At 36.0% G+C, this 23,706-nt stretch overlaps 1 protein-coding gene across 3 annotated transcripts; it reads left to right on the top strand.

Moving 5' to 3' along the window:
- Nucleotides 1-2,307: 2,307 nt before the first annotated feature.
- On the top strand, nucleotides 2,308-23,018 carry LOC139965054 (uncharacterized). 3 transcript variants are annotated; one of them, XM_071967232.1, is made up of 16 exons: nucleotides 2,309-2,654; nucleotides 3,559-4,396; nucleotides 10,711-10,981; nucleotides 11,468-11,982; nucleotides 12,891-13,028; nucleotides 13,989-14,073; nucleotides 15,639-15,962; nucleotides 16,519-17,001; nucleotides 17,179-17,405; nucleotides 17,849-18,010; nucleotides 18,809-18,961; nucleotides 19,681-19,741; nucleotides 20,271-20,587; nucleotides 20,935-21,112; nucleotides 21,594-21,917; nucleotides 22,796-23,018. In XM_071967232.1, exons 2-16 carry the CDS (start codon nucleotides 3,614-3,616, stop codon nucleotides 22,867-22,869), a joined length of 4,095 nt encoding a protein of 1,364 aa, XP_071823333.1. In that variant the 5' UTR covers nucleotides 2,309-2,654; nucleotides 3,559-3,613; the 3' UTR covers nucleotides 22,870-23,018. The 3 variants fall into 3 exon arrangements, with proteins under 3 accessions (XP_071823334.1, XP_071823333.1, XP_071823332.1); XM_071967231.1 differs by having other exon boundaries at nucleotides 15,639-15,974; XM_071967233.1 differs by lacking the exon at nucleotides 21,594-21,917 and having other exon boundaries at nucleotides 2,308-2,654; nucleotides 15,639-15,974.
- The last annotated feature ends 688 nt before the right edge of the window (nucleotides 23,019-23,706 follow it).

Here is a 23,706-nt window from a genome sequence, read left to right as displayed (position 1 = left end):
TGGGCAAGTTTCCGCACGAGCTCGTTTGTGTTTTCTCCTGCACTTTCTGAGAGACCAAAAACCCTTATGCAGTTTCGCCTTGAGTACTGCTCCAAGACATTAAATTCATCTTGAAGTTGAGCTATCCCACTTCCCAGCTTTTCATTATGGGTCGTCAATGTTGATAGTTCCTGGGCATTATTGTCAAGCTGAACTTCCAGATTATGAATTCGTCCTTCATGAAGATCCATAAGGTTTGAGAGTTTCTCTAGAGACATTTTGACAGCCTCTTTAATTGGGTGTCATGGATCTTTCCAGTAGGGACTTTACTATAGATGAAGCCATTTCATCCTTCTGATTGCCAGCTGAACATACACTTTTCATAGCAATCTCAAATTCACAGGTTGGCGAAGCAGGAAAAAATCCAGACCCGAATTTGAAAAAAAATGTGGAGGCGAACAAGTTAGTCTACACACGCAAAGAAACTAAATCTCCTTGAGTAGCATATACTTCTTCAAAACAAAACCTAAAATTCTCTACTTTGATTCGTTATTCTCGAACTGAAAAAGACATCATACGTCATACGTCGATGTCTTTGGGGAAACATTATTTGGTAGGCTATTAACGGAAGCCTAGCTTCATTGCTTAAGAAGCTCCACTCCAATTAGATGGCCATAACAGACACCTTTGGTCTCTCATTGAAACATTGACTGAAGAGGCTAAATTTTGTGTTGAATTGTTACTAAGTTGGCTATTTCATTTTCATATCTCAAATATGAACATGTTGTGTGTATATATGAGTCAAAAGTGCAAAAAATCATTTCCAAGTTGCACTATTTTTCATTATCAGTATCTCGATTGTCTCAAGTTTCTGAAGGGGGCCGGGGCGGGTGGGAGGAGGACACCCCTCCCTTCAAAACTCTTCCCCGGCGATCGTTTGGCGATCACATTCATCTCAAAATCTGTGGATAACCCCACCACCAACCCCCGCCCAGCCCGCCCCCCCCCCAATGTCAAAAAGAAATCTACGTCACTGTTAACATTTATCGCTATGCGTTCATTTGTACACGCGCAGCGTGAAACGGGCCTTGCTATAGATACAGAATAAGGAGACTTCGTTGTGAACTTTCCATAAACGGTGCCATGTGTATATGGTATTCTGTTAAACATGCTGCATTGGAACAGCAGTGTGAATGTAATAACATTGAACCCCTATAGGCTTAGTATCATCAGCATTACCCAACTACTCAAATATTTACTTTAAGTGGGAACAATAACGATCTTTTAACACAAAAACAGTTTCATTTGAATACAAAATCGAATTCTTGGTGACGTACATAGACTGTTTGACAGACTGTTTGACTTGAATTGTTTGATTTAACAACGAGCTCGAGCTAAAACGAAACTACCTTTAGTATAGTTGGTTAGTCAAAGGTGCTAGATAATTTCAGTATTGTCTAGGAACTTTTGAGGTTAAATGTTAAAGCAGTAGACTATATATAGGCCTATAAATATATTTAAGGTTTCTCCACAAACCGGTATACCCTGAACAGGGCTTACCATGTTAATTTTATTTAGAGGCCGGAATTGTGTTCCAATGGGAATGGACATTAAGGCTGACCCATTTAAGAACGTAGCTCATACAGGAAGTTCAGCATCCTTCACATCCATGTGCACTGACATACACGATGAACCGAATTTGAACATATTTTCATCCACCCTATTTACTCCCATCTGGATCCCCCAACCACAATCCCTCCCCCACCTATCCCAATAGTCCAATATACTGAGTTATTTTGCCAGGTTTCTATTTTGAATAATAACGGGCAAATCATAGAGTTTTCAATATTCCGCTAGTATTAGAGAAGACTACATGACCGTTTTCCACACAAATTGGCTGCAATTTATGAAAGACGCTATAACTGTATTCGCCATTTCCAGACTTATATGTTGGACTGGTTAGAGAGACACATAATAGTGGCCCACTTACTCAATGTAAGTTAGATTGAGGGAGAGGGAGAGGGTATCTCAGGTTATGTGATTATCTCGATGGTCTGTAGACTGTAGGGTCTGTGGTCTGTAGACAGGCAGATCACCTGTATTGACTTTACGAACCCCCCCCCCCTCCCTCCTCTCTTCTCTCATTTCAGTTTTGGAAATTCGATGTTTTTATTGAGTACGTAATAACATTCAAATTACACTCAAATTGGATCAGTTAAGCCAACATGAAAATCTCACCGGACTGCTTTAAGTTCAATATTGACTCAAACATCACGCGATATGGGTTATATCTAAAAGGTCAAGGGTTAGTGGGCGTAATTTATTATTTTATTCATTTGCTATATATACTAGTTCAGATCAAGTCTGTCCTCCTATTTAACTATTCATCATTCAACTCTCTTTCGTGCTCCACAATTCAGCATTTACTACCTAATATTTAGTTGAGAATTTGTTTCCTTCTCTGATCAAAGTCATAGCATTTCGTTGCATTTTAAGTGATCTAAACGGGCATTCTGTTTGAAATCTGTGTTATCATTTTTCGCTTTGTTGACGTGTCAGCGACTCAACATAAAAAAACAAAACGATTTATATCAAGAACAAGTTTACATTCAAGACCTTTCGAAGAATATTAGCTGTACCTCACCTGCACCTGTCCAACACAGACGTCTGTCCTTGTAAGTAAAGTAAAACATTTATTGATTTTTATAAACAGCACTCCAGTGTAGGGAAGTATAGGTAAATTGTACAACATACCTGTTTTGGATAAAAAATATAAATTTCTTTAAAGAAAATCTCCACTTTTGACCATCGTACATTTTCTCGCAATTTCAAACATTTTCTCACGCTTTCGTCGTCTTTTGTGAAAGGAATATTTCATAAACACACAGTAATTAATTTCAAATATTTTACTATTCATAGGATACTTTAATAGGCAAGTATTTTATTCGGTCGATTTTCTAATTTCCAGCACTTTTAACTCCGCTCTCCATATTAACATTCATGCGGAAATGTATTTCTTCACGTTTTATGCGGGAGAGGGTTCGTAATGGGAAACGCTATAATTGCTAGAAGTTTTCGACAAATATTTTCCTGCAGGCCTCTATTATCCAAATTGTTTTCAGACATTTTTAAGGAACACACAAGATGACTGAATGTCCCAGTGAGGAAAATGTCCTTGAAGGTTGTAATAAAATCAGTTTAAGAATTTTGGCCAAAGGTGACCATATTTGAATATCTAGCATATTTGGGGCCAATACAGCATAAGTTGTAGTATCCTTATTATTATATTAGGCCTTGAACGTCTCATTTCTTATATCTTCGAGATTACCATGTCGATTAATTTGCTCTAGACATTTAGTGCTATTGTGGGTCACGACTTTGTAGTTCCATGCATAAATCAACAGCTTTTAATGAATTTAGTGCCGTTTGTAAGACCTAGGCTATATAGCTACTTCGCAGGCTGAGAGCTGTTCATCGACATTCCTTCGATCTAAAAATCAACTCTAAATCCTTCGTTACCACGGATACATCCGTCCAACCCTGACCTAACTTTTCACTTTTTGCCTTACACACACACAGAGAGCATACAACGATACCACGATTCACTGTGCAAGATAGCTACATTGTGTCGGTGATGGACGTGCTAGATACAGGCCGTTTGGCTGTGGCTGGAAATAATCTCAAGACAACATGCAGCTTTATTGATCTGTTTATGTTAAAATTAAATCCTGATTCTCAAGAAAGATCGTCATTACTGACGTCAGAGCCGTATTATTCTGAGGAATTTACCGAGTTTGGTTCAGAATTGCGGTTTGTTTGTTTACTGGATGATCGTCTGTTTTTAACGTGTTGTAGGAATAAGATAGCATTGTACGATAGTAGTAATGGCGGTCTGATCAAGCAAGGGAAGTTTAACGGTCAAGCCAGGTGTATGACAACCAGAGATGGGTTAGTCTATGTCGGTTTAGTAATATCCAATGAGGTGATTGTCTTAGATGCGAGAAAATTGAGAAAAAAGAAGACAATCACCTTAAAGGGATTACAAGGAGTTAACTGGCCATATGATATAACAGTTAGTAATAATAAACTGTTTATCTGTACAGTCGATGGGAGAGCTTTAATGTATAATAGTGAGGGAGAAATAGAACAGGAATATACAAACACACGGTACAGATATGCACTGAGTATAACAGTCAGTGAAGAGAAAGGATTAATATTTAAATTATGGAGAGGAGGTGATGGGAGTAGACAAGTTGTTGTTTACTCTCTATCTGGGGGTCATTCTTCCATCTCTGGGGGTCATATCTTGGCTTCTTTTAATGTTCCTGATGATTCATGGAGAATCAGGATCAATAATAACATAAACAGATTGTTTGTGGTTACCGAGAGAACTGGAGAAATATATGAATATCACACAGTAAGTACTAATACAGGATATATAGGCCTATGGTAAAAATTAGGACTATTTATCACTTTTATTAAAGCAATCCTTTGATTGAAGCTCAACAAATTGGGTATCATTCTATGCGAACAAGTGAGGAGAAGACACTCTTTTATGTTTTGAGATCTGCTTTGCAAAATTTAAAGAAAAATAAGGACATTTTTTTTTTGGCTTTGCTGATTCTGGTAAGGTTGTCATGGAAGTGTTTTGTACTGTCAATGTACAAGTAAAATTGGTTTTCCTTATTTTCGCAGTCTTCATTACTTCAAATATAGACAAAATTGTTACTGGTGAATGCGGGATTTTATTAAGAACAAAAGTATTACTTGTTTGTTAAGAGGGAGATCAAAATGGTGGAAAAGTGAGTGCAAAATTTTATAAAGAAATTTAGGCCATTGGATGCTTGTTGCCCTTTGCAATAATTGAGCAACACACACAATTTGGAAAATAGTTTTTCTTATTTTCTGAGCTTACAAGCTGCTAATTTGTACAAGTTTGGTATAAGTGAATGTGGAATTTTATTAAGAACACAACTGTTACTTGTTTATTAAGAGGGAGATCAAAATGGTGGAAAAGTGTGTGCAAAATTTTATAAAGAAATTTAGGCCATTGGATGCTTGTTGCCCTTTGCAATAAATGAGCAACACACAAAATTTGGAAAATAGTTTTTCTTATTTCCTGAGCTTACAAGCTGCTAATTTTTACAAATTTGGTATAGGTGAATGCGGAATTTTATTTAGAACACAATTGTTACTTGTTTGTTCAGAGGGAAATCAAAATGGTGGAAAACGTACAACGTGGAAAAAGTACAAACTGTTATTTAGGCCATTCAGTGCTTGTTGCACTTTGCAATATTAGAGCAACACCCAAAATTTGGAAATTATTTTTACTTATTTTCTGAGCTTACAAGCTGCTAATTTTTTTACAAAATTTTATATTTAGTGAATGCTAAATATTATTAATAACGCAATAAGTGCTATTTTTTGGGCAATGATATCTATATAATGAAAACCTAGGCTAAAAATTCTATCAAAAGTGATGTGAGATGAATGTTGCATGGCATACAGCTCAGACAAATCAGTGTAGTTCCTTTATCATGAATTTTGACAGTCAAAGTCCACTTAAATAAAACAAAAATGCACAAAACAATGCAAACTATTGTTAAGAACACACCAGGTGCAATTTTCCTTGAAAAGAGGTAAAGTTCAAGACAAAATAAGGGCAACATTTTATCCTAATTTAGGCCATAGTGACACTAGTGCACATGTATAGCAAATACTACAGTGATCATACCTTGATTTGATGACAGTATTTAAGTCTTGATAAAATGATATTTCATTTCATTTTCATTTCATTTATTTCGTCTATACATAAAAACAAAGAACAAAGTGGTATAGTATAAACAGGACACTAGAAAAACAATAGTAGTTTATCGAGCTAGCGACCAATCTTGCCTCTATTTTGGGATGTAGTGCAATTTATTTAGGTGCAAATTAGTCAAAAATGAAGAAATAGAAGGGGAAAATGTGACCTTGGCCTTGTGGTGCTATTTTCACATTGTCAACACAGTAAAGACTGCAACATTCACACAGCCATGGTAATCATTTTTCTTTAGCTAATTGTTGTAGCTAATTACAGGCTTTTCTTTAGGGATTGCATCGAGTCAGTTGACAGTCTTTTTGTACGTTCTATTCAAGTGGTTCATTTCACGGATGGCCTATGATTTCCATTATGAAGAATGTTCGGTGTTATGTAGTCTTATAAGTAACAAGTAAACAGGTTTTAGGATTAATTCCTGACAATACTAGGTACAATAAGTAGGTAATTTAGCTGTACTGCACTCATAATGTAGGTCACATGGGAGTAAGTACGAATAAAGAGGTATATAATTAACTGTTTTGAAATTATGTCGATTTCTACTTTTTAAAACTAAGAAAGTAGTGTATTATTGCATTGTACTCCTGTCAATCTTGTGACAGCAACGATTATAGACATCACTTTGTGTAAGTGACGATACACAATATCCTACTCAATCTTCTAAAAACGCAGTACATTAATTAACTGTAGTGAAGACTCCCATTTATTAGCTGTCACCAAGCACACAGTAATGTATGTAATTGCTATGCACATGGATAAAACATGATCATTGCTATCCAATGCATGAGAAAGCATTTACACGTGTAAAAAAGGCCTTCAACAGGCAGCACATTGTTCTTACACTGGTTGACATGTGGTACCACATGTCAACCAGTGTAAGAACAATGTGCTGCCTGATGAAGGCCTTTTTATACATGTCATCAGGCCACACCCATATATATACTAGTAAATTATACTAACAGGAAACTTCATTTAGCATTAGAGTTGATAATTGCGCATATTGTTCAATAATTAAATGTTTCACATGCTTGCATTCTTTGTCATTAAGCTGTGTATAGCTCATAGTGCTGTAGCTGCACATAACATTTAGTGCATACATTAATCTTGAAAAAAAGTCTGGCACAGTGCATTTTGACTTTGATTATTCACTTTCCAGCCTACAGTATAGTTAGTTGTGTACTCATTCAGTACATGTCTATTGCAAGATTGAAGGATTAAATAAAAGAATCTTCTGTAAGTACTGCATAAAATAAACACTGCATCAATGATTGACATACTGTAATTATTAATATTTTAACTTATGTAAAACAACAGTGTGTAATAATTAAGGAAAATGTTAGAGGTAAGAATGGGGGTAGGAAGTGGTTTTTTGTGTGTGTTTTAATGTTACTGACCACCTACATTGCCTAGAGTAGAAGACAATTTAAGTAGTTCCAAGTCCTGATTACATTATCATGCAAACATGGGTCACAATGTAGCGTTTATTGGTTACATTTGGAGAATAATGTTTAGCCCACTAATTAAATAAAATTTAAGTTGGTGGCATCATAAATAAATCCACAACAATCTGACTGAAACAGCTTCATGCATTGAAGCATGTACCTGTACAGTCTTAAAAATCGATCCATCCAACTGTCAGCTTTTTGGTTCCTTGCTTTAGCAAAGGAACCTATGTAGTCAGGTTGGTGTGTGTGTATGTATTTCTGTGTGTATGTCTGTGACACTTGCTTGGATACACTGTAACTCAACAAGGGAAAGTTGGAATAACCTCAAACTTAGTATATAGATCCGCCATAGTGAGAAAGTGTGCCCTATTGTTTGTGGTGCCTTCGAAGGTCACCAAAGGTCAGTTAGAGGCCCAAAACCAAAAAAAAAAAAAAAACAATAACTCCCATTGACAGGGTCCGACATGGTTGACATTTTGGGAGTAGTTGTGAATGGGGTAAGGGATTGTTTCCAAACATAACGGTCATGTGATCAAAGGTCAATTAGGGGTCAAAAACTAGTATTTTTGCAATAACTTGAGAACAAAATGTCCGTCAAGGTTGGGAGTTACGCTATTGTAATCCAGTAGTGGACCCCCATCTAGGTGACCTTTGACCTCAGGTTAACCTCCGGTGACTTGTAGTAGTTTCTTTGGTTATTTGAATTTTTGTGGCCATAATCAGATCTCAAAGGTACTTTCCGATCAAAATTGTCCACTGGTTGACCCCTGTGCGACCTTTGTGTGCGAAGTTAGCAGAGGTCAAGGTTTTTGGTTCCTTGCTTTAGCAAAAGGAACCTATCTTATGTAGTCAGGTTGGCGTGTGTGTGTGCGTGTGTCTGTGTGTGCGTCTGTGAAACTTGCATGGGTACACTGTAACTCAACAACGGAAAGTTGGACTTAACTCAAACTTGGTATATAGATCCGCCATAGTGAGAAGGTGTGCCCTATTGTTTGTGGTGCCTTTGAAGGTCACCAAAGGTCAGTTAGAGGCCCAAAACCCAAAATATTGAAACTGCAATAACTCCCAGTGCCAATGTGCGACAAGGTTGATATTTTGGGACAAGTTGTGAACTGGTTAGGGGAACATTTTGAAACTGAACATTCATGTGATCCAAGGTCACCATGAAGGTCAATTAATGTTAAAAAACAAGTGTTTTTGCGATAACTTGAGAACGAATTGTCCGTTAGGGTTGGGAGTTGCTTCAATGTAATCCAATTGTCGACCCGCATCTGGGTGACCCTTGACCTCAATTTGACCTCTGGTGACCTTTGAGTGTTTTGGGGATTTTTAAAGTTTCGATGCTATGTTCAGATGTCAAAGGTACCTTCTGATCATAAATGTCAATAGGTTGACCCTGTGAGACCTTTGTGTTTGAAGTTATTATGGGGTCAAAGTTTTCGGTCGGAGTTAGGATGGCTGTGCAGACTTGTGTTCATTTTTAGAATCATAAGATCGAACTACATCTGAAACCAAGGTCAAAAGGTGAAAGGTCACATTAGATTTGGATATCAAAGGTACCTTCCGATCAAAAATGTCAATGGGTTGACCCCAGGTGACCTTTGTGTGTGTGAAGTTATATGAAGTCAAAATTAATTTCCAGACATTTAGTGCAATAACTCCCAGTGCCAAAGTGTGACACGGTTGATATTTTGGGACAAGTTGCAAATGGTATAGGGGAATATTTTCAAACTTAACGGACATGTGATCAAAGGTCACCAACAGGTCAATTAATGTTAAAAACCTAGTATTTTGGGGGAGAAAATGGGCAAAGAAAAAATGTATGAATTTTTATAGTTTTGATGCTATATTCACGTCTCACTGATCAAAAATGTCAATGAGTTGACACCCGGGTGACCTTTGTGTGTGAAGTAATACAAGGTCGAAGTTAATTTTCAGACATTTAATGCAATAACTCCCAGTGCCAAGGTCTGACACGATTGATATTTTGGGACAAGTTGTGAATGGGGTGGTGGAACATTTTCAAACTTAACGGTCATGTGATCTGAGGTCACCAATGTTATCTTATCTCTTGACCCGCTTGTAGGTGATCTTATATTTCTTACATTTTCGGCGCCATATTCAGATCTCAAAAGTGCCTTCCGATCAAAATTCCGATCACAATTTGTGATCACAAAAGTGTTGGATATAGTGTTGGTTACTTTATGGGTACATGAAGGACCACAATTACTTGGACTATTTGAGCCCAATCTTGCTATGATCGATAATATTATGTTTATTGTCATATACAGTACTCCTACGCAAGGAACCACAGTGCCCTTGGGCTCTTATTTTATAATAAGTACAGTTAGGATGGTCGTACAGACTTGTCATGTTGTTCTTTGGATCAGCATGTCAAAATACCTCTGACCGTGAGGTCAAAAGGTCAAAGGTCAAATCTTGAAAAATATGCTCATTTTAGGAGATACAGGGCAAAACAACAAAAAGTTCGTCAATATTTTGATACATGATAGAGCTCTTTGTGCTCTATAGAGAAAACCAACTCACGCTTCAATCAGACACCAGGTTCTCAAGTTAAGAGGGGCCAAAGGTTGGTTTTGATACCTTATTAGCAATAACATCGTGTGTGTGTACATTGGAGCACATACAATTTTAGGACAGATTTCACATCATCAAGGGGAACATTTTTGATAAAACAAATTGGTTATAATCCAAGGTCATTCAAGGTTGCTTATGTGCAAAAAACTGCCAACTAATGCTAATTTTTGCAACAACTTCTAGTCACGAAGTCTGACATGGCTGATATATTGGGAGTTGGGACAGGTTGTGAATGAAGTAGGGGCACGTTTTCCAAAGTAACCGTTATGTGATCCAAGGTCACAAAAGGTCAATTAGGGGTCAAAATGTTTTTTTTTGTGCAATGTGAAACTCCCACTGACAGGGTCCGACATAGTTGATTGTTAATAGGGTAAAGAATCGTTTCCAATCATAACAGTCATATGATCCAAGGTCACCAAAGGTCAATTAGGGGTCAAAAACTAGTATTTTTGCAATAACTTGAGACTTAAATTTCTGTCAAGGTTGCGAGTTATGCTATTGTAATCCAATAGTCAACCTGCATTTTGGTGACCTTTGGTTGACCTCCAGTGACCTGTATCAGTTTCTTTCAAGTTGATTATTTGAAATTTCGTGGCCATATCCCGATCTAAATTGTCGATGACAAGTTGATTCCTTTGAAACCTTTGTGTGCGAAGTTATTAGAGATCAAGGGTTTGTTTGGTTTTGTTAAAATTCTTAATAAGTACAGTTAGGATGATTCTGTGAGTTCTGCATGAAAAACCAACTCTTGCTCATATCAGCCACCTGGTCCTCAACATGTTCTCAAATTTCAAAATTCTACTTCTATTTTGTTTTATGGCCTGCTACCACCAGTATATTTATTTGATTTTTTTCCCCATTTTGTTGTAGAGTGACATATTTACTTTTGCTAACCTCCTGATGCGCTCAGAGTCATTGATTGAGAAAGATGACTGTCAGAAGCTACTTGCCTACCTTAAAGTTCCCGCCAAGGAATCAAATTACATTATTGGGAGTTATACACCTTTTTCATCCCTTGTCCACCATCTCAGAGAGGCAGGGAAGGTTTCTTCTTATGACATAAACTATTTAATGACAGCATGCTCTGACAAAGGACTTAGTAAATTGATGACAGTATTGACTGTCTACCAACATGCTCAAGGTATGTGTATAACAGAACAAGTGTAATTTTTTCAACACTACATGTTTCATTCAATGTCACGGTCTTACATTACAGTCAAATCATTGAATATGTCTGTAACTTATAATGGGATATACTCAAAAGTTTGATTTGGGATATGTTCAGACAAGATTGGTAAAATTTGGGAATTTCCTTTCCTTTTGAAATTGATAATTATTAATTTAATATCTTTGATAGATTGGAGGTTCATTGAAGGGGTTTGACTTTGCTCAGAAGCAGGATCAAAATCAAAACCAATGAAAGTGAAAGATTTGCAGTGTCACCTCAAAAAACATGCTAAAGTTGGACTAAAAGTTTGAGCTCACTACATTTCGTGGAAGTTTGTCACAATATTTTCCTGGAAGCATAAATAATTCAAATACATTGAACTGTGTATATTTACATAACCAAATCTCTTGGGTTGAAGACAATCTTTAAATATGTTTGCATCTTATATGTTTGTTTCAGATTCAAAGTTTACCAAAAAAGGACTAAAGGATCAACTAAAGGCATTAGAATACGAAAGGCAGGAACTCTATCACAAACTAGCTGAAGCAACAGCTGAAAGACAACAATTGAAAGATACAATAAAGGCAACAGAGGGAGAAAGACAACAGTTGAAAGGAACACTAAAGACAACAGAGGAGGAAAGACAACAGCTGACTGGGAGACTCAAGAAAACAGAGGAGGAAAGACTGCAATTGGTAGATACATTGAAGGCAACCGGGGAGGAGAGACAACTGTCTGAAAGACTAAAGACAGCAGAGGAGGAAAGACAACAATTGAAAGATACGTTGAAGGCAACAGAGGAAGAGAGGCAACAGCTGCTAGAAATACTAAAGGCAACAGAGGAGGAAAAACAACAATTCAAAGATGCATTGAAGGCAACAGACAAAGACTTCAGGCATACATTGACTACAGCTGAGAACAAACTGAAGACATTGAAGGATGAGAAGGAAGAATTACTTCAGCAAAAGAAAGGGGTTAGACTTCACATATCATGTGATTATAGATATCTGATGACCAAGTTACCTAATTTGGGTCATGAGAAACTTATTTACTATCAACAAGATGACCATTCTGTTTGATCTAGTGGTGTAACAGTGAATTTGTAGTTTACCATTTACAAATACAACATGTACTTTCAGAAATTAGGGAATGTTTATGATGTTCAACAGAGGAGGTCTAATGATAAACATATTAACAGCTCTTTGTCTCAATGATTTTTGTGCAAGCGTGATATTTGGTTCATATGATGTAAATTTTAGTATTTACATATTAATAGAGGTCAAATGTCATTGGGGGTTAAGCAAGTTATAGCAGTGACAGATCTTTCAGAGGGATGCAATGTATGGTGAAATGTTTTGCTTATTTGGAAGTTCTCTACTAAACTGAAGTTATACCACATTGTCCCAATTGTTTAAGTTAACTAGCAAAACTATGTATGTGCTATTGCACAATATGTAGTAGATTAACTCATATTATGGGACTCATTGACCATCAAAACATAAAATTAATCAAAAACATTGATATAATTGAACGTATGTCCTTCAATGTGATAGGCCTTCATTCATTTTTCAAAGACAGTTGTTCGGCCACCATTCCTGTAAGTTTCTTTTGGAAGTTAGGTCACTGTTCTCTGCATTAATTTACTTTGAACACGTCATTTCTCTGAGAAACGTGCAGTAGTCACATCCTCAAGTAAAGATCAAAATATTATCAGTTCAGCCTGCCTGAAAATAAATGTGAGGAAATTTGTCAACGTGGGGAATATGTTCCATTCATACATGAGCTACAATGCTTCACTGCTAGTATTAATTTTAATATGTGGCAAGTAATTACTGGGAGGTGCATCCTTCTTCTATCACTCACTGTGTTGTTTACATTACAGGAGCTAGAAGAGGCTAAATCAAGTCTGAGAGCTACCAAAGATGAACTTGTGAAGTCTCAACTGGAATATGCCAAAGAATCCATGGCCTTACAAGAGGTCTTGAAACAGACTACCGAAGCCTTGAATCAGCAAGAATTGGTAATGCCCCTTTCATACTTTCCCAGATTGGGTGACGGTTCGGAACGATCCATAGCCCAAGGCGATGATGCGTATTCAGGACGGGCTGTAACGGGTCCAGTAAGGATTACTACGGCATTGTTACGGTTTTATAAGGATTGTTAGAGATAGATTCCCGGGTGTATTATCTATGCTAAAATCAGTTGGTTATATCAGCTGAAGGCATAACTGGTGTAACTTGACAGTTGATAGATAGGAAAACAGGTTCTTTTTGGTTACTTGCCATAGGCATGCAATTAACCTAAACGCAGTCAAGTTGGCTTGTGCGTGTGCGTGGGTGTGCAAGGGTGTGCTGTGTACATGTGACGCCCTAGCTTGCAAACACAATATCTCAAGATCGGTAACCTCTGCAGTTGTTATATTTGGCATGTGGCTTCCACACAATTAGTAAAAATAACCCTATTGGTTTTGGTGGAGATTAATATGTCATTTTGGGTCAGCAGATGTAAAATGTGAAAATCTCAAAATATCTCCAGAACTTGAACATCAAAGGAGTTCATATGCATGGTATGATAGCCTTACGTAGCTGAAATGTTTTTCTTCAAAAGTTGGTGTACGTCAAGAGTTCATTTAAGGTCACCAGGGGTAAAATATCTTCAAAATAGGAAACTTTGGTGGTTCTATTTGGTGGCTTCCTTAAATGAATACAAGAACCTTATTGCTTGTGGTGGAGGTCAAAGGTCATTGGGGGTCATTAAAGGTCATATTCTTTAAAGCCTTATAACAAACCTCATAAACATGATATAACAAAATGTGTTACATGACATAGCTCATATCTGGCATGTGTCTTCTTTATTGTGAGTACAAGAACCGTTTTATTGTGGGTGGAGGTCAAGGCAAGTAACCGCTGGGAGGCGTTTCCCTCTTGTTTAAAGTTTCAGTTCATGAAATAAGATATCTTTTCTATGTATTTATTTGCAGGCTTCATATGCATCTGTTACGGGGGAAGAAACCCTACTTGAAGAAAATGTAACTTCAGACGTATCACAGAAATCAAGTTTGGCAGGTAGGACCACAATGAAAAAATAATTACTGTTGCTCGATGTGAATATCAAGGAGGCAGTACAATGTTTCCTAAATATGTCTTTTTGCTCTTAACTAGTCCTACCTGCAGACCTTCAAAGCTTTCAGGGGAGATATAGGAAGAGGGACGGGGGGGGGGGGGGTGGGAGTGAGCTTTGAGTCGATTTAATTAGTGTAAATGCATTGTTATACTGTCAATTATGTTGAGATATTGAAAGTCATGTCTAAATAAGTGTGTATTGTAAACAGGTGTAAATAAATTAAGGGGTATCACAGAAAAAAGTTTAAATATTTTTTAAAAGGATAGTCCGGAGATCAATTAATTTGTGACATAATATGCCAAATGTGGACTTGGTACGGAAATGATTGTACAAGATGTGTAGTCTACCTTGTTAATCTATTCCTGGTTTTGGTGGATCTTCTTTCTTACCTGAGATCATTGAAGCAATACACTGGTACTAATTTACTACTTACTGTCCGTTTCTCATTACTCTACTGTGTATTGATGAGCGTTTATGAAGATGGAAACAATAAGTGTAGGTATGTGTCCATGTTCACTTGGGTTTAATCATCAAACTGCTATGAAACTTTAAATTTTGCACTTCTTCTTAGGTAGTCACGTGATCACTATCTAACACAAGCAAAATAACACATCCAGGTATCTGTTGTATATCTGAAACAATTTTTGTAGACAATAGACATATTAGGGAAGACTAGACCACTTTAATATGTCAATTATGGGATGTTTCAAAATAAACATAACAACCACGGAGGGTCATGGTATGTGCTCAATGGTAAGACTTATAACTTCTATCATATTTATTGTATAAATGTATCCCTTCTACAACTAATGTCATCATCAGATAACTGCCACAGTCCTGAAAAAACTTAGCAAACCCAGAATTTTAGCAGAGTGATGCACTTATAAATGTTTACTGCAATTAGTCAATATATATATATATGTTTGTATATATGTATATATGTTTGTATATATGTATATATATATGTATATATATATATATATATATATATATATATATATATATGCAATGTATTTCTTGTGAAATATTTAAAAAAATAAAAGCCTATATATATATATATATATTCATATATATATATATATTCATATATATATATATTCATATATATATATCTATCTCATTAAGTAAAAGAAGCCACATTTTTGAGGTCAATGATCATTTCAGGACAGCCTGTGTCATTGTGAATTTTTTGTTGTCACATCATACTGCTTTTCACTGTATTACTCAGATCAAGTTTGTTGTACACCCTCACTATACATTATTTCAAATTCATGAAGAGAACTGCTCATGCTACATCATCAAAACCACTATGCATTTTTGCATTGTGGTAAAGAAATGTATTTTGTTGTAAATATATTAATGCGATATAAAGCAATCTAATAATCAAATGATAAATAGGAAAATGTAATCTTATCCATTATTTATTAATCGGTTTCATGAATTGGTTTGTTGTGCTGAGTGTGATCTTTAACTACATTTTATTTTTTTCATTTTATTTACGTTTCAGCTGATTACGGCAGATTATTGGTCGATGTTGCTGACAATCTCACTCTAGACAGCACTCTGAAATTAGCAACTCTATTTGTTCTACCACCAGCAGAAATTGATATGCTACGCCGGGTTTCTCAGTATGAGACACCAGGAATCACTCTAATTAAATTCCTGCAAACACGAAACATCATCAACATGTACGATGTCACTAACCTACAAAAGGGTTTGGTTTATATTCAGCGAAACCAAACAAATAAATACATATTAGCTCCATATCAGGCTAAAATTGACCTCTTTCAGTTTGAAGAAAACCAATCACCACAACTGCTTGACTGGCCAGGTAAGAACAAATGTAAGGATGCAATCAGAATACATAAACAAAAATAGTAAAGTACAGTAAAACTCTAGAAATGTGTGTTAGTCACGAGTTAATATTCAGCTTTCAGGCAATGTGTTGATTTAAACTACTGTATTAACTATCACGGTGTAAGTCAGGTTAAAGGAATCAAGTAGATCTTTGGACCAATTATTTGTTGCCATTTGGTTCATATCTTTATTGTAAATAAGATTGAAAATACAAAGATTATCCCTAGTTTAGGTCCCAAGGATTAGCCAAGGATCCATTTAAGCCATCTGGTGACCCTCAGACACCATGCTGGATTCTTTTGATACTCATGTTGTCTGCTGCCACTCGTCAAATTCTCTAACAACGTAAAGCTTGTGTAACATATCTATTACAATTTTTTTATTATGATTCCTTCAATAATACCTCTTTCATAAATCAGTAGCAAGGCTATTGTATTGTTGAAGAAGGTTTTATTCACGAGGCCCAGTATGGCAATTTTTTTTGTATGTCAAGGCTTCAGTTACCAGTGTTTCCATTATATTATTTTTAGCTGAAAATGACACATTTGTCCCTGATGACAAATCGACACCAGCACAAGGTTCTGAAGAAAGAGAGGAATATCATGACCGTAGTAAAGAATGTGTGATGGAGAGATCAGAGAGAGAAGAACTACCAAAACAAAGAAAACATTCCAAAATACTTGAAATGAGGCAGAATCACTCATACATTGAACACAGGATAAAGTGTGAAGGTGGAACTATTAGCATCATGGGGGTACATCTGACTATTCCTGAAGACGCTTTATCATGTGAAGATGTAATTTCTGTTAAAGTGATCTATGTTCCTGACATACACCTCCCGGGTAGTGCTCGTAGAGGCAGAATGACACCCCTGATAAAACTAGAGCCAGAAGGACTGGCCCTCAACAAGCCAGCCCAGCTGATTATTCCTCACTCGGCTATTATCCCTGAGCCAGATCGACATGATGTTATCATCTTCACTGGTCTGAAAGATGAAGAAACTTTACAAGAAGGTAAAAATGGTGAACAAAGAGCACTTTAAATGCATTTGATGAATTTACCAAGAGAAGTAAAATCAGTTAAGTACTCAGAATCAGTATGGTAAAATATATCTTACTTAATAATCGCTTGATATTTACTGTATTTAGGATTACCAAGTAATATATTTTGTATAATATTACTTATCATAGGTGAAATCACTTGGACTGAAGAGAAGTCTGTTGATTCGAAGCTAGACCCGGAGAAGATCAGTCTTGATATTAACATCCTGAGCTACGTCTTTGTTAATTTAGTCATCCAAGAAACGGAACAGAAGCATATATTCCGTATTGTTCCATTTATCGATGGGATACTTGATACCAAAGATGATGTCTTAATAACTGTTTGTTTCTGTAAGGACAGTGATGAAGATTACAAGGTGGGGATAATTTCCTGTTACTATGGTGATATCTGTAGCAATTTGAGGTGAATTCTGCTTTGTACTGTGATCTATAAGTCGGATACTGGGAATCTTGCTTTCTTTCATGATTTGTAAGATGAATTTTATCATGTTGTATTGGCAAATTATGAAGTGATTGGATAAGGGTGCATTTGTGTGACATATTTATTGATTCATAATAGCACATAAAAAAGGAAAACAATGTTACATTTGAAATGCAAACATTTGCGTTTAATTTGCAACAAGGAAGAGGATCAGATAGAAACAAGCAACATTAATTGGTAATTTTATTCATTTAAGGGAACAGAAGCTGCTGTTACTTGCTATAGCAGTATTGATGAAGAATAGTGAAGCCTCACAACGAATTGCATAATTGACTCTGTTTGTTTTTTAATTAACTTGTCCATGTTCTTATGTTTTAGTTGTTGTTAAAGGACTACCAGTCCAAACTGAGTCTAGGAAACTATACAACATTTCAAGTTACCCGGACATTGAAGGACGGCAGAGATTCTGCTTCTTACATTGATCTGATGATGTCATCGCCCGGTGATAGTTACCATCTGATTAAGGAAGAATCAACGAAGGTTTGTAATCACCAATGCTATTCAAATTTGTCTCCTAACATTATATGTAAGACTTGTAGTTAAGGATTGGTTACATAAAGTGGATCAAAATGTTGTAGTGGTTAGAATTTTGGCCCTACAACTACTACTTTCTGGTTATAAAAAAAATCCAACAGGGACCAGAATCTATGCAGAACTTCTTGTGGGCAGTGTTGTTGAGCAGAATTTTGGGTTGGAGGGTTGGTATTATCGGTTCATGAATTGTGAAGTTCGGTCCTATACTGTTTCAAATGGTTTCCTAAAAAGCTTCACTCACTGCACAATGGTGATGATCAATTGGGATGTCTTTAATTCACCTCACTTTGTATTTAAAGTATTGCTGAGATTATATGGCAAACTCTCATTTGCTGGAGTGGGATGTTAATATGGTGGCTGTCCTGTGAGCAGGAATGAGTGAGACAATTACATGCCCTCCTAGTAATTCTTTGAACACTCATCGAAAACAGAAGGATTGACATAGCTGGTATACATCTACAATCACATGAACATCCATGGCTCGACTATATTTCTGAAGGGTTTCTATCCCATTGGACATAATAAAGCTGACTGTTGTTATGGAATTCTTTATTAAAATATAGAGTGTAATCTTCATTACCTGCCCATGAAATCTAAGGATTTTTTTACATGGCCAAATGTCTTGGGGGTTCCTGACCAGTTTTTCCATAATTCTTTTATATGTTTGTGGCATTGTTTCTTTGAATACATATCAAGCATTCTCATCCTCAGTATAATTAATCTCCAATATCTTTTATCCATTAGCATGTAGACATTGATCACCTCTGCGCTGCCAGTAGAGTATCTCATCAGTTCAGACTTAAAAGAAAGAACAATGGACATACTGTTATGGTTGATGTGAAGTTAAAAGTTTCACAACATGAGAAGAACCAGACAGCCCTTATCCTGAAAGCAAATGTGAGTTGTGTCTGCTGATTGTCTTCCAGCTGTTTTGGTTCTCATATGTTTCTTCATTATGTAATATTAAGTAGCGTCTTCTCTCTTCTGATCATTTCTTTGCTTAGTAATGTCCTGTCTGTTGGAAGTCTTTCAACTGTTTTGAAGGCTCACTGAATAATGTATTGCTGTGACTGAATTCTAGTATTCTTTGGCATGTTCTCTCATGAATCATTTTCTTTGTAAACTTGATGGTCGACGACAATTGAATTTAATTGAATTATAATAGTCTGTTATTCAATTATTATCTTTTTCAGTCGCTCGCTGGTGTACCTCGGTTTCTTATTTTGATACCGTTTTCCGAGTCTTTGGTGTTGCTTTGTAAACAATATTTAACTCAAAATGCAGTGAAATGCTGAAAACAAAGTACATATCACAAGTGTTTTATGCTATGCACTGGTCAACAGTTACTGGAAACTTTGTTTTGTGGGTATCTTAGGTACCAATTAAATACTCCATAAGTGATAGATATAGGTTGTCATAAACATAATCCGTTTCCTTGGAATTTCACACATTTATTATGTGTTGTTCAATGTCTGTTTCAGCCCTATTTTTCTACATTACGTTTCTACTTTAAACCGTATCATCCACAGGGGTGTGATAGATAGTCTGCAATATTGTATGTAAAAATTCATACATTAAACGTTTTTATCGGTCATATATTTTGTGTTTTTCTTCAGGTGAAAAACATTCTCTTATCTCCCGAAAGTCAGAAAATTCTTTTCAGAGAACTACATCTAGGTAAGTGTTTAAGTGGAATTTTAACGAATGGTTGGATTTAGGTAGTTTTAAAAGTCCTCCCTGACCTGCATCTAAAGTGAAGTTGGCACAAAAACTAAAATGAATGCTCATTATCCTAGACATGCACCAGGCAAGCGTGTGTTAGTGGAGATGAAAAAGTAAGCAAACAAACAGAACATGGACCCATGTGAGTGTCTAAGTAGACGTGAAAATGTAATACCATTTGGTTTTACAAGTAGACTCACCTGAGTGTCACTTTTAACAATTAAGGTTATTGGTAAACATTTAATCAAAAACTACTTTGTAGCTCAAAGCCACTTTTGAAGGTGAAACTGTAAACAAGACTAGAATTTATGTACAAGACGAGGGCTAAAAGTTGAAAAGTTGCACGGAAGGTTTGGACAGTATAATTAACAAATTTATTGTTCAAACCTGGCACACAAGTACGGCATGCACTCTTAGTTATACATGCGAATCTAGTCTTTTCTCTCATTTGAATGTAATGTGAATGTTGTTGTCCTCACTTCAGACTTAGACAAATATGAAGAGTTGAGAGGAGAGATTGCAGAGCTTCTGGATAAACAACATTGTGAACAGCTAGGCATGTTCTTTGGGCTCACACCAGCAGAAAAAGAAAAAATTCAGGAAGCAGCAAAATCTGGAGAGATACTGATGAAAATATTGGATGAAAGAGAGCTCATCATGCCAGATAGAATGATTGGACTGTATAAAGGATTGAAAGCAATTCACTTTAATAAGGTGGCAACAAAGGTGCTGAAGTACATTGATACGTCACAGAAGAAGAATGGAAAGGAAAAGGAAGGAGTGAAAGATGATAAGAAAATAGTATGTGCTTAGTAAAAACTTGTTAAGACATAATACTTAAGGCGTGAAAGCAAAACAAAATGTCACTCTTGCATAAAATCAAGATCTTAGCAGGTTAGAAGGCTTATTACAGACTGTACTTTCTGATATAAAAAGTATCTTTTTTTCTCTCATGCAAGTCTGTCTGAAATGTTTCCTTTCACTTATTGTAACAGTTTCTGCTTACATGAAGTTACGTTTGTATAGATCAAATTAAGGAAGTCTGTGCAGAAATGTATTAACCAAATCAACAGCAGTAATTAGTTTTTTAATGATGAAAAATGTGAATTTTATAAACATTTTTTAATATTTCAACATTATTTTTTCAGGTGAAATTTCCAGAGAAACAGGTAGTCATGTCAAAAAGGGAAGCACAATTGTCAGTAAATTTCAAAATTTTGATAGAAGAGGGATACAAGAGACTGGATGTCCAAGGAGCCTTGAAATTGTCTCATGGAAAACTGGACTTGGGAAGACGGATATTACTGCTTGCTAAGGAAGAGCATGGTAAAGTACCCATATATTCAGCTACATGGGTATTTCTTATTTATGTCTTCCTGATATACTTAACCTCAGTCTTATATGACATTCTAGGACAACATTTCATGCCCATGGCTGTTTCAGTGTTCATGGAAGGAAAAGGATTTTGTTATTTATTTTTGTAGGAATATTACGTACAAAATAGCTGAAAAATAGAAATATACTCTAGATGCGGTAAATAAACCTAATTCTTGTTACCGTTAATGAAAAATTATCTTCTTTATCTATTTCCATGAATCGCATCAAACATGTCTAATGTTCACTCTTCCACAGTCAAGTATGGTTTTGATTCTTCATTATTTTAGACAAATATTCAATAGAAGCAGCGTTGGGTAAGAGAGGCTATTTTCATAATGTGAATTGAAACAGAATATGTAATCAACAGATGTTTAATGATAGTGGCAAAATACTTTCCTTTCACATGAAATATATTGCTTTTCTTCTACAGAGAGACTTCCTTTGTTCCCAGGGTCAAATCTTTATAAAGAACAATACTTTGATCAGCGTGGAGGAGAGATGTTTATCGCAGGTGTTAGCCTGCGTGTACCAGCTGGGGCACTACACACTGGAAGGATTGTTAGTCTGTGGGTTTCTACTGAACCTGCCATTAAAGGACCTTTCTCAAACAAGAGTCTGAGGTTGACCCCCTTTGTGAAATTTGGTCCAGAAAGCCTTACGTTACACAAGCCTGTCACCTTGATTATTCCACACTGTGCTTTCACTACAACTAACCAGATGGGTATTGACGTGTGCTCTGGTGTCTTACAAACAGGTCTGTTTCATTATTCTGTGTTTTGTTGTGTTTTTTTCTACTCCATTGAGCATTATGCATAGTCAATAACGTTTGTCTTATTAACAGAAGTATGTATATGAGCTATTGTGTACCATCTCTTGACAAGATATGCCAAAAAGTGCATTATGGTGTTATTTAACACTGGAAGTGTGGTGCCATATTAAATGAATACAAATCCATGCCTTTCTGTTGAGGTCAAAGTCTGAAACATTTGTAAGCACAATGATTCAACAAAGGTTTTTTGAACTTGATATGTACTATTCGGATTCACTGGGGCATGTAAAAAAATTTTAAAGTATTTTGCGCTGCTTAAAAGGTCAATCGAGGTCAATATGTATCAAAGTCTAATAACTTTCAAAACCTTCATAACTGCTAAAGTATAGCAAGAAGGAAAGTCACAATAGACATCTGAAACCATTTAAGTAGAACAAACACAATAGACATCTGAAACAATAATCATTAAGCTTTCTGGTTCTGTGTAATGTAAAAGTCAATATCTTAAGAAGGAGCTAAGGTTCAGACAAATCATTTCCATATCAAGGAACCTTTTAGTTGTACCTTGAGAGCAAATATTTTAAATGTTGCACATTTTAGGGAAAAATTAGCAACATTTACAAAGGGAAATAATACCCATCGAGCTAAGTTAAACTTCAGGGTTTTATCTAGTGACTTTGCATCCATACTTATAGTTAAAAACATGATACTGTGCTATTTTGATGCACTATATATGCAGTGCTGCATTTTCTACCACCGGACTGTCCCTTTAAAGTCATCTATGGTATAGTTTAGGATTGGTGTTCTACCTTTCATCATCTTATAAACACTCACTAGCAAACTGTTTTTTAATTTTTCTTCAGATAAATCCGTCAAATGGAGCTTAGATAGGAAACACTTCAGCTGCTCTATGAATAGCCAGCATCTTGCAGTTTAAAGCTCAGCAACCCTCTCTCATTGGTCTTCATATCCATTTCATACCTAAGATGAGGAAGTGTGTTTCTATTTTACCGATCGTTAACAGAGTTTCTGATTCGGGTGATCAATTGACAATACATCTTTGGTTTCATAATGATGATACACTGGAACATGAAGTAAGTAGCAGATTTTATCAGCTTAAGTGGTATTGTTAATTATCTCATGCATTCCAGCTGTCTGCCTTTCTGAATGACACATGGGTCATACACAGAAGTGTACAGGGTTTATACATTTTTAACCCAGTGAGTTGTTGGTTAACCATAGCTACTAGCGATGAAAATGATAAAGTTCTAGCTTGATGCCCTATAGGCTCAAACCTTTCTTATATCATTCATAACTGTAATGATATAGTTAAGGTAAGGGTCAAGTGAGATAAGCTGGTTAAGGCTGTCTGTGGTCACTAATTGTTAAAAATTAGAACTTTACAGTGATCAAAAACACATTGATCAGATGTCCTATAACAAAACTGAATGTTCAATAATATATTATTGGTGGTCATTGACAACTGACTGACAACAAGTTTGTATACACACCTTGACGAGGTTTCCAAGACTAGACAGCGAATATTTATATTTCAAAACATAGGCTGTCAGGCTATTAATAGTCTTTGATAATGCATCCTATCAGACACTCCATCATACTAAATACTTATAACAGCTCCCTTATTTATCGAAGAATGGCCACCCCAGAGAGGGTCATATCGAGGAGCAGTTATTGGTTAAATGTCATACATAGGACACCTAAGCAGTGTGTGAATTTATGTTAATATTACATAAATAATAATGTACTATTCAAT

This window comes from Apostichopus japonicus, chromosome 23 (assembly GCF_037975245.1).
Source record: "Apostichopus japonicus isolate 1M-3 chromosome 23, ASM3797524v1, whole genome shotgun sequence".
Classification (NCBI taxonomy): domain Eukaryota; kingdom Metazoa; phylum Echinodermata; class Holothuroidea; order Aspidochirotida; family Stichopodidae; genus Apostichopus; species Apostichopus japonicus.
The sequence above is the reverse complement of the archived record's forward strand: the minus strand, read 5'-3'. Positions and strand labels throughout refer to the sequence as shown.

What these genes read in the sequence shown, in the direction of transcription:
- LOC139965054 (XM_071967231.1), top strand. Translation starts at nt 3,614, where the DNA reads ATGGACGTGCTAGATACAGGCCGTTTGGCTGTGGCTGGAAATAATCTC. An exon ending in TACTTCAGCAAAAGAAAGGG is followed by an intron (nt 11,983 to 12,890) that starts GTTAGACTTCAC and finishes TTTACATTACAG; the next exon opens with GAGCTAGAAGAGGCTAAATC. An exon ending in CCCTTATCCTGAAAGCAAAT is followed by an intron (nt 18,962 to 19,680) that starts GTGAGTTGTGTC and finishes GTTTTTCTTCAG; the next exon opens with GTGAAAAACATTCTCTTATC.